Source organism: Triticum aestivum, chromosome 5B (genome assembly GCF_018294505.1).
Source record: "Triticum aestivum cultivar Chinese Spring chromosome 5B, IWGSC CS RefSeq v2.1, whole genome shotgun sequence".
NCBI classification, from domain to species: Eukaryota; Viridiplantae; Streptophyta; class Magnoliopsida; order Poales; family Poaceae; genus Triticum; species Triticum aestivum.
In genome coordinates, this window is record NC_057807.1 from 684,802,187 (window position 1) to 684,813,848 (window position 11,662).

Consider the following 11,662-nt stretch of genomic DNA (forward strand, 5'->3'; position numbering starts at 1 on the left):
TGTCTTCTACACCTATCACAGCAGCACCCACACTACCAAAAGAGGACGACACAATCATTGCATCGTCTACGTTACCTATTGCTTCCTCTTCACTCGGGCAAATTACAGAATCGGTGGATGCACTCGAGGAGGAGGCTGATATGTTGGAATATGAATCTACACTGGTTCATGAAGAGGTCATATCAATGGGTCGCCGCTCACTCAGATGCTTGTTGATGGTGGTGCTGTGGTAAATCTTATGCCCTATTCGGTCTTCAAGAAATTGGGTTTGCATGATGAAGAATTGATCAAGACCAATATGGTGCTTAGCGGATTTGAAGGCAAAGAGAAAACTGAAGCCAAAGGTGTAATGTATGTGGAGCTTACAATCGGAAGCAAAACTTTGGCTACTGCATTCTTTGTCGCTGAGGTGCAAGGTAACTACAACGTCATACTAGGCCGTGATTGGGTTCATGCAAACCAGTGTGTGCCATCCACTATGCACCAGTTTTTGATTCAGTGGGTTGATGATGAAGTGGAAGTCATTCATGCGGATAACTCGGCCTGTGTTTCTTTGGCCGATGCATCGGTGGATTGGCAACATCCCAATGCTACTTGCTTGACGGGACGTGACTTGTCAGAGTTTGATTTTCTCAGCGCGACCAAGAATGGTTTCGTTCCCGTTTCTTTAAAGCCGAATGAACGCAATCGGCTCCAAGGTATGATATGTTTAAATGGATCCTAACTCAGAGTGGTTACAAAAGCGACTTGTAGAATATCGGTCTAATGAGAACGATATGTATGAGTCCATAGAAGAGTTAGATGATATGGATAAATTAGGACAAGGTTTTACATTGTCCGATCCATTAGAAGAGATAGATATAGGAGATGGTTCTATTTCTAGGCCGACGTTTGTAAACAAAAATTTAAGAGCCGATCATAAAGCTAAGTTGATCGAGCTTTTGAAAGAGTATGTTTGCTGTTTTGCATGGGAATATCATGAGATGCCAGGTTTAAGCCGAGAGCTAGTGGAGCATCGGTTACCTATAAAGGCTGGTTTTAGATCATACAAGCAATCGGCCCGAAAGTTTAATCCAAAAACATATGACCGGATCAAGGAAGAGATCGGTCGTTTGCTTAAAGCTAATTTTATTAGACCTTGCAGGTATGCTGAGTGGATTTCTAACATTGTCCCAGTGGAGAAGAAAGGATCCGGCAAGTTGAGGGTGTGCATTGACTTCAGAGATTTGAATAGGGCTACACCCAAAGATGAGTATCCCATGCTAATAGCCGATATGCTTATTAATGATGCTTCTGGACATAAGGTTATTAGCTTTCTAGATGGTAATGCCGGATATAAATTTTTATGGCCGAAGAGGACATGTCCAAGACAGCTTTTCGTTGCCCTGGTTTTCTTGGTTTATTCGAGTGGACAGTGATGACATTCGGATTAAAAAATGCTGGCGCCACATATCAAAGGGCTATGAATTTGATTTTTCATGATTTACTCGGTGTCATACTTGAAGTTTATATTGATGATATTGTTGTCAAATCGGATGCTTTTGAGTCTCACTTGGCCGATTTGCGTTTAGCTTTTGAAAGAATGAAAAAGTATGGACTAAAGATGAATCCTTTGAAGTGTGCATTTGGCGTGTCAGCTGGCAAGTTTTTGGGTTTCATTATCCATGAAGATGGCATAGAAATTGATCCCAAAAAGATAGAGGCCATACAGAAAGTGGAGGCTCCAACATCCAAGAGAGATATGCAAAAGTTCCTTGGCAAGGTCAATTACTTGAGGAGGTTTATAGCTAATCTGTCAGGGAAGGTTGGCGCGTTTACTCCTATCCTTCGGTTAAAGAATGATGTTGATTTCACTTGGGGGGCAAAACAACAAGAAGCATTTGATATGATCAAGAATTATTTGTGCACTCCTCCGGTGATGAAAGCACCCAAGCATAGGGAACCTTTCAGGCTTTACATTGCAGCAGAGGAAGGAGTTATTGGTGCTGTTTTGACTCAAGAAACTGAGGGAAAAGAGCATGCTATTACATATTTGAGCAGACGCTTACTGCACGCCGAGACAAGGTATACATTTATTGAGAAACTATGTCTATGCTTATATTATGCTTGCATAAAATTGAGACATTATTTACTGCCGAGTGCTTGTATAGTAGCTTGTCAAACCGATGTCATTAAATACATGCTGCATAGGCCAATTCTTAGTGGTAGAATTGGCAAGTGGGCTTATGCTTTGATTGAATATGATTTGGCTTATGAATCTCTAAAATCTATGAAAGGCCAAATCATTGCTAATTTTATTGTTAAACATCGGATTGATGACAAGCATACATAGATATAAACCTTGTCTCATTAGTACCGTGGAGATTATATTTTGATGGTTCAGTTTGTAGCAATGGCCAAGGTGTTGGTATTGTTTACATATCTCCTCATGGTGCTGTTTTTGAAGCCTCATGCCGCTTAGAATATTTTTGTACAAACAATCAAGCCGAATATGAAGCATTGTTATTCGGCCTAGAGATGTTACTTGCTATAGGCGTTACACATATTGAGGCTTATGGTGATTCGTTATTAGTAGTGCAACAAATATCCAAAGTCTTTCAATGCTTTGGCGAATCACTTAATGTTTATCTTGATAAATGTCTAGATATAATTTCTACTTTGGATTATTTTAGCATTGCTCATATATCTAGACATGACAATTGGAAAGCAAATGAGTTGGCACAGCAAGCATCCGACTATCATGTTAATCGTGGCATGTTTATTATTTCTGAAAAGCCGATGTCTAGTCTTGCCAACATAGGGGAGGCCGAACCGGAGCCCACCATTTCGGCCACTAATGAAATATTCAATGCAGGAGGAAATCAAGACTGGAGGAAACCCATTGTTGATTATTTGTGTGATCCTAGTAGAAGGGTGGATAGGGCTGTTCGGCGTATGGCTTTTAAATACACAATGAGAGATGATGGTCTCTATCGCCGAACGGTTGATGATATTCTTCTAAAGTGCTTGGACGAAGACCAAGCGAGAGTTGATATGGGGGAGGTCCATGAAGGTATTTGTGGCACTCATCAGTCGGCTCCCAAGATGAAATGGTTGCTACGACGTGCTGGATTTTATCGGCCGACTATGATTAATGATTGCTTCATATATTACAAAGGGTGTGAAGCTTGTAAAAAATTTGGTGATATTCAGTTGGCTCCTGCTGCTATGTTACATCCCATTATCAAGCCGTGGCCTTTTAGAGGATGGGGTTTAGACTTTATTGGACAAATTCATCCGTCTTCCTCAAAGGGGCATCGGTTCGTATTGGTGGCAACCGATTATTTCACTAAATGGTCTGAAGCAGTACCTCTCAAGAACATGACACATGCGGAGGTAATTAAACTCATAACCGAGCACATTATTCATAGATTCGGCATTCCTCAAACGTTGACTACAGATCAAGGCTCATCTTTTATGTCACACCAAGTCAGAGAATTTGCCGAATCTTACAATGTAAAGTTGCTCAATTCCTCTCCATATTATGCCCAAGCCAATGGACAAGCTGAGTCTAGCAATAAAATTTTAATCAAACTCATCAAGAAGAAGATTGAGGATAATCCAAGGAGATGGCATGAGTTGTTGTCTGAGGCTTTGTGGGCACATAGGATCTCAAGGCATGGTGCTACGAAGGTGACGCCATATGAGCTAGTATATGGTCAAGAGGCTGTTTTACTGGTGGAAATAAATTTGAATGCTTTGAGAATTGCCAAGCAAAATGATTTATCGGCAGTAGACTTTTATAACTTAATGATGGACAACATTGACGAAGTTGCCGATAAACATTTGGCTGCTTTGAGGGCCATAGAGAGAGACAAGTTGAGGGTAGCAAGAGCTTACAATAAGAAAGTTAAGTTGAAGAATTTTCAAGTTGGTGATCTTGTCTGGAAAGTGATTCTGCCGATTGGTTCAAGAGATAAAAAATTCGGGAAGTGGTCTCCAAGTTGGGAAGGTCCTTCTAAGATTACAAGAGTGGTTCCCGAAAACTCATATTTGGTGGAATCCGTACAAGGCATATTATTACCTCGAGCTCTCAATGGCAAATATTTAAAGAAATATCACCCAAGTGTGTGGCAAGTAGCCTAGATAGGCAATGGCCGATATATTCACTATGGTCCTAAGAAAGACATGGCCGATAAATAACTATCGCCCTTAGCATAAACATGGCCGATATATAATTATTGCCCTAAGAAACTGTAAATGGCCGATGGAGTGTTGACATCGTCCTGAGAACAAACATGGTACAAGTTATTTTTCGGCACGCTAGCTTTGCCGAAAAACAGGGGGGCATGTGTTGACACCAGATTTTGGCACGGTCAAGAACTTAATTAATATGTCCTCAAATGAAGAAGTGATCTACATAAAAAAGTTCCATGTTGTCGATATAAACATCTTTGAAGTTTGGGTCATCGCAATCCGATCTCATCTCGAAGGCCGAAGTTGTGTTTGAAATACTGAGATTTTGTATTCAAAACACTATTCGGCTCATTACGCCCTCAAGACAACCTCGTATGAAAAAATGATCTACACGGCTTGTCTTCGTCTCGTCGAAACGATTGATTTCGATATAAAAATCATTCCAATCCGAGTTCGTATGAAAAAGTTAGAGCCATCGGAATGTAGCCCTGCCAGGAGGCGAAGTATGGCGCGGCCCACCAGACGCCATGTCTGATGGGTAGCGCGAGGGACGGGTGTTTTGCATCACAGTCCGTTTTGCGCGAGTTATTTGACTCTCAAGATGACCTCTAATAAAAAGTCGTGCAACATGAAAGTTTTTCGTCTTGTCGAAACGATCAAGATTGCTTTTGGACTCATTTCCATCCGAGGTCGTTTACTGCCTCAAACATGACCCGCAAGGTGCAGCCAGGTTGTAAACTGAACCGTCTTGGAAAGTTCGGATAAAACTAGTCCGAATTTGACTAGGGCTTTGGACGTGAATTGATGCAATTTTATTGTAAGGAAAGCCTAGATGAATCCTTTTCTTGTACGGGAAGTCCAGCCACCTCTTATATATGTTGGGGGTGACGGCCGATTGAACAACACACAATCGCAAACGCATGTACAACTTTTTCATCTACGTTTTGTTCCTCCCTCGTTCTTGCTCCCTCGTTATTCGTCGTTCTTCGTGTTGGAGAGCTGCGAATACCAAGGCTCTAGGGGCGGCTTGACCGACCTAGGGCAGCCCATAGCCGCCGCACTCCCCGACGGGGTCCCTCCCGGGAGTGTAGGGTTTCGGGTCTTCAAAAGCTCTCGCCGGTCGACTTGCGAATTGCGCTTCCGGTGAGACTCCTTAGACGTGAGCTGCGGTGCACCACCCCCGGCGTCGAGGGTACACGTGACGTGTTCGTGTGCGAACACATAGTAGTTTTCATAGGACCGAAACATATCTTATCTAAGACAAAAATTCTTGCAAGGCAGGGGATACGCTAGTAGAATAGTAAAAAAAATTAAATTATAAGTTGAAGCAAATGAAGCAGATGTCATGCTTAATTACGAAAAAAGACTTATTGTTGTGACTTACTGTATCCACTTAGAAGTTCTCGTCCAGCTTGATGCTGAAGCGCCTATCATCATCTTGGAAGATTCTGTCGCACATGTCGCGCTCGTCTTTGCAGTATTTGCAAATAACGAAAACCTTTTCGTCGTCAGACATTTCCTATGTTCATAGTTAAAATATTAATTGAAAATCGATCAAAGACAACTACCAGGATACTCAACACACAAATCCGGGGCACTCGATATTTCCTACATATTCTGGCACAAGTCATGAAAAAATTCACGAAAAAATCCGGTATGATCTTTGCTAAAAGAGGACATATCGAGCGCCTGAAATTTGCCGGAACGGAAATGAATCTACACTCAGGCAAAACATAGGCCACTCGGAGGTTTAACCTGCAAACATGACCGGCCACTTGGGCAAGCACATATCTTATTTGAGCAACACAAGATATACATTTCAAAATATCTTATAGGACTCATATTGACATGAGCATTCAATAAGCAAAACCAAATCGTAAAATAAATAAGTATTCAAATTAGCATGCATTCAATAAGCAAAAGTAAATCATCTCTTGCGTCCGTACATCGTCGAATATTATCACTAATACATCCCGAATAGTATCATACATATAACATCACTAATACAACTAAAACTCTAGCGAACGACCGGTATCGGCGCGGGCGATGGACACCCAAAGAGAAGGAACCATCACAGGATCATAGCTCCGAGATCCCTGTAGAACCTGCCAGGTATTAGAGAACCTGTGCTCCAGCGCAAACAAGTAGCGACGGACGTGCGCGTCCTCCTCGCTGACACGGTGACGTACCACCTCCGCGGGGTCCTCAAGCCTCTCGACCGTTACTGGCCCACGCGACCGCCACCAAAGAAGGTTCGGGTCAACGACGGGCTGACTCCTCACCAAGATGCGCCTCCCGGTACGTAGTGCCTTCCAGTACCAGCCCGGCAGAGCCCAGCCCCGGACATGGCCCATCTGGTCAAGCAGGCGTCCTTCAACGAGTCGACGACGAGGATGCGGGATAGGCATCATCGACGTCGATGCGGGAAAAATTGCTTTAACTAAAAAAATAACAACAAATGTGACATCTTCAACTAGTTCTATTAATTCAACTAGTTTTTACTAATAATAAACTTACTATAAATAAAAATAAACTAGTACCTAATTAGTACCTAGTTCTTACTAACTAATTAGTACCTAGGAACTACTGCCCTAATTACCATCTAATTTGATGAACCTAGGGGTGGAAAGTGGTAGCGGATATTCCAATTGGTCAAATTTTACTTGTTTTATGACTAATCTTAGAAATTTGGTTCGTCTCCACCCTTACATGAACCCTAACTTATTTGAGCCGCATCCGCATCCGATAATATCCGCATCCGATTCGTTTCCACCCTTACATGAACCCTAACTAATTTGATGCAACTAAAATTTGAAGAACCCTAGGCAGAGGTAGGGAAGAGGGAGGAGTAGGCGTGCTCACCTCGGGTGCCTGCGGCGAGGGAGGGATAGGCGGCGTCGAGGTCGGGGTCGGGGCTCGGGCGCGCGGCGCAGGGCGGCGTCGAGGTCGGGGTCAGGGGCGGCGTCGAGGTCGGGGGCGGGGGCGGTGTCGAATCCGGGGTCAGGGGAGGCGTCGAGGGTGTGCGGAGAGCGAGCGGCGAGAGCGGAGGACTTTGATTTGGGGGAAGTGACCGCGAGGAAGAACGAACCCCGTGGTTAAGTCAGAAGTAGCAGTAGCACGTCCAGAAAGCACGCTACTGCTAAGTTAGCTACAGCGCATTCCGCAATACATGCTGCTGCTACTCCTTTCTCTTTTCCCCCCTTTTTCATTTATTTTTCTTTACATTTTATTTTTTTCCTTTCACCTTCTGTTTCTTTCATTTTCATTTACTTTTCTATTTGCTTTCCATTTAATTTTATATCCTTTAGCAGTAGCGCCTTTCAGCGTAAACGCGCTGCTACAAAGCAAGTAGCGGTAGCGCGGTTCAATATAGATCGCTACTACTATGTGTAGCCCATCGGCTAAGTCGTGGGAATTTTAGTAGTAGCACATTTAACATCAGGCGCGCTACTGCTAGAACTTTATCTGTAGCACCGTTTACACAAGCGCGCTACTGCTACTTAGCACCAACGTGCTTTTTTGACCTGCGCTACTGCTAAAGTTCTGTGTATAAGATTTTCCCTAGTAGTGAGTGCATGTGTTTACGCCAAGTAAAATGCCCCCAGAACGACCTCTAGGTGGTCGTGAAACCCAAGTAAAGTCCATCCCGCATAGAAGACGGTTCAGTAGACTCACTGAGAACGCACGTCTTCCCGTTTCAGAGATAGCCAAAAAGTCTAAATTGTGTTTCCTATTACATTCTGCAGTGAATAGATGTTTAACCAAGTCACGAAGACCTCTGCTATTAAAAAACATTCCATTCATGAGGGAACAATGGGAGATTTAGAACACTTTGCCCTCTTATGGGTCTTACTATATTTTTTCGAACGTGCGGTCTTTGATTTACGTCCAGATGCTGTAAGTTCAATCAATGAACTAAGCTCGGGTTCATCTAGACCCACGTCTGAAACCACTCCTACTAAATGAGAGAGTGGCTGACCATCTGATGTGGCATGCAGCTCCTCCTCATCGGTATGAGAGGTATAAGACTTGCTAGAAACACGTGGAGTAACTTTTAATCGGTCATATTCCAAATGTTTCAAAGCGTTCGTCGAAATAGAAATATCCTTCTCGTTCTTTCCAAGACTAACACCCACATTATTTAACTTAGAAAATATGGCAGTATTGAAAAAGGCTAAAGAGGATTTGGGAGACCACGTAATACCTTGGTTGTCGAGGTTCTGCACCACCTTACGCCGCATAGCCTTGGCCATGGAGTCCTCATCTGTGTCCATAGAACCGTCGTCGGCAATCGTATGCCGACTACTCCGTCGTGTAGGTGTCATCCCCGGCGAAGGTTGTGGCGCCCGCTCTACTGCCGGTGGAGGGGGTGATGATGGAGTAGCAACCCCCTCCCCAACAGTCTCAACCGCAGGCTCGAGCCACTGTCAGGGACCGGACCAGTCGTACCAGCGAAAGCGGTAGGGATGGACATGGCCGGCTCCACCTGGGGCTGAAGGGTGTCCAACATCATAGACCCATCCGCCGTTGCAAACGTGACAGCAGGTGTTTGCATGGCTGGGACGGACAAGTCCGTCATCACCTGGGGCCTAAAATCAGCCACTGGTGTATGCATGCATGGTTGCACATCCGAGGATGGCCGTTTAGCACCATGCCCATCCTGTGCATGCATGCATGTTTGTACTCCCGAAGCCGGCCTTTGAGCTTCACGCCCAGCCAATGTATGCTTGCAAGGCTGTGAAGCCGGTCCTTCAGTACCACGCCCAGCCGGGGCCAGATAAATTTGACTTTGAAATTTGTTTAAATTTTTTGAATGGTAACCACTCAGTATTTTTTAGTAAGCGTGGTAACCGCATCCAGGATTGGTAACCAAAACCTATGGAGTGGTACCATGGCGTTTCCTCGTGCTGCGACACTGGACCTGGATGCTGGATGAGGTAGAGATATCATCGCCGTCAAAGATGGATGACGGGAAGGAGAGCAGTCGTCGCTGCCCCGGTGAGACCGTGGCATGTAGATGGCATGGCATACTTATCTGGTGTGTTTCCTTGTATTTTTGCCATACTTGGAGGAGTTAGACATACACCGTGATGCAGTCATGGAGCATCGCTCTGGAACAAGCAGGCAAGCAGAGAGAGCACAGTACGTTTTTTTTTTTTTGCGGGAAAGAGAGCACAGTACGTTTTTTTTTTTTTTTTTGCAGGCAGAGAGCACAGTACGTACACAGTCTTGTATGTTACGATCCAACACGTATATACGTACACGGTCTGGTATGTTATTAGGATCCGACACGTACATGTTAGGCTCTCGGCCGAATTCGTGTCTAATGCAGAATCGTATCAGGACCGCAGGGCCCGAGTCGGTCTGCACCTGCCGTGCCCAGCTCTGTGTATATTTCCTTGCTCTATATACTGTAAATAACCACATAACACGGTGCATAAGCCCACAAACGACACACGTCCGTGAACCACCACACAAAGAAAGAAAGCAACCATGAACTGCCTACTACGGACCTCGCGCCTCCTCCTGCTCGTCTGTAAGCAGGCAGGCGGCGTCCGCCGACTGGCTTCGCTGCTGCCGCCCCATGCAAACCCGGTGCCCCGCTTCAATCAGTTGTACCGTAATCCGCGTACGGTCCTCGCCTCAGGTGCCGAGGCTATGGCCGCCTTGCTCCACTACGACCGCGAGGTTGTGCCTTACACGAACCGCACGCACATGGTAATCAGGTCTCCTCAGTCCGAACGCCAGCTCTGGGAGCCCCGCTACACAAAGCAGAAGAAAATCTGGGCTTCCAAATCACAAATCGTCGACCCGCTTCACCCGGACAGCGTTCGTGTCCGTCGTATCGCCGAGAAAGTTATTCGCGCCACCTATCGTACCCTCCCTATCAACAGCAGCCACGATGGCACCAAGAGCCCCAAGCCACAGACAAGTCATCTTGAGGGGTTTGAGTGGGAGGTGATACTTCTCAATGACCACGACCACAATGCATTGTGCGCCCCTGGTGGCCATATTGCAGTAACCGCTGGATTGGTCGAACAATTTACAGATGCTGAGATTGCCTTTGGTATTGCGCATGAGGTATGAAGTTTTAACATTTTTTATATAATACTAGTAATGATTTTTATGTGTGTGTGGATTCCCAGTGCATATTTTATGAGTTTTATATGTAGGTGCATAATTTTCTCTCCTTTCTATTTTTCAGATTGGTCACATCGTTGCTAGGCACTACTCGGAAGTTTGTTTCGCCAAGTGGTCTCCAACACTCATGTTTTGGCCTTTCATACGAAGGTACGTATGACTGCAACACACACATACACGTACACATTATACTTGTAACCTTAAAAGAAACGCAGAAATTACTTCGGTACGGATGAAATTACACATCTTAGCTCGGTCGAACGATTGGACCCTGGGCTACTAACAAAATTTTCTATATAAATATATAAGCCACGACAACATGGAACTCGCTCTTCAGCTAAGATTAATTGCTACAGTAGGATAATCTTCAGTAAGAATTATTGGTTTCCTAACACCGTAACACATGTGTTGTTCTATGACTGCGCCGCGTACATCATGTTCTGATGATCGATGTTGTCTATATATCCAGGTCAGAGATGGAGGCAGATCACATTGGAACCCTTCTACTTGGAGCTGCTGGTTTCCATCCATACGCGTCCCTCTTATTCTTCTGGAAGTCTGCAATGATTGAAAGAGCGTCCTGGGTGCCACGAGATTCCATCCCTCTTCATCCTTCACATAAGAGAAGGGTTGAGCATTTGTACCAACCCAAAATCATGGAGGAGGCGATGAAGTTATATAAGGAAGCTCCGCCTGACGAAGGCACCAGCTCACAAGCCACCGGTGAAGGTTTTTCCTTTCGACAAACCCTGGGAGATGCATGCAAACTTATATCGACAAGACTGAGACGAGTTCTTACGGGGGAATGAACAGATTAGAATGCCCAAGTTGAAGAACCACGCACAGCCACATCTTCAGCACATTCCGATATGAATGGACATGCAGGGCAAGTCTGTTTGACGGATGCTGCTATAACTATCCTAAAATTTACATATATAGTAGCGGTGTTTTTATATTTGTGCCAAATGTTGTTCTTGTACACTATCGCGAACTGCGCTATATAGCATGTATTTTGTGTCTAGGCATATATTTTTCAGAAAAGCATTGAAACATTCCACTAAGCAAGTAAAAAAGATTAGGTGGGAATTTTAGACTTAACATTACCTTTAGTGTCTTCTCTCTCTGTTTTCTTCTGTAGCTTCCCTTTGTTTGTGCCGAAAAACATACATTACATATCAAAAGATTAGGTAGCAAGATTAGGTGGGATCTCTCTCTGTGTTTTCTTCTCTGGTCTCTCTGTGTTTTCTTCTCTGGCTCCCTTTTGTTTTCTCGTCCAAAACCGTTTCTTATATTCCCAGAGTTCGTAACTACGATTGGGCTGAAATATCGAGGGGATGTTTATCTG

The 11,662-nt window shown here is 44.5% G+C and overlaps 1 protein-coding gene across 1 annotated transcript; it reads left to right on the top strand.

The window, feature by feature from the left end:
* Positions 1–9,614: 9,614 nt before the first annotated feature.
* Positions 9,615–11,333, top strand: LOC123117651 (uncharacterized). The gene is made up of 3 exons (XM_044538367.1): positions 9,615–10,257; positions 10,382–10,467; positions 10,787–11,333. The coding sequence occupies exons 1-3, from the start codon at positions 9,670–9,672 to the stop codon at positions 11,124–11,126; spliced, it is 1,014 nt and encodes a 337-aa protein (XP_044394302.1). The 5' UTR covers positions 9,615–9,669; the 3' UTR covers positions 11,127–11,333.
* The last annotated feature ends 329 nt before the right edge of the window (positions 11,334–11,662 follow it).

Coding starts and splice junctions, on each gene's coding strand:
- LOC123117651 (XM_044538367.1), top strand. CDS start 9,670: ATGAACTGCCTACTACGGACCTCGCGCCTCCTCCTGCTCGTCTGTAAG. Junction 10,258..10,381: donor CCTTTGGTATTGCGCATGAG/GTATGAAGTTTT, acceptor TCTATTTTTCAG/ATTGGTCACATCGTTGCTAG. Junction 10,468..10,786: donor TTTTGGCCTTTCATACGAAG/GTACGTATGACT, acceptor CTATATATCCAG/GTCAGAGATGGAGGCAGATC.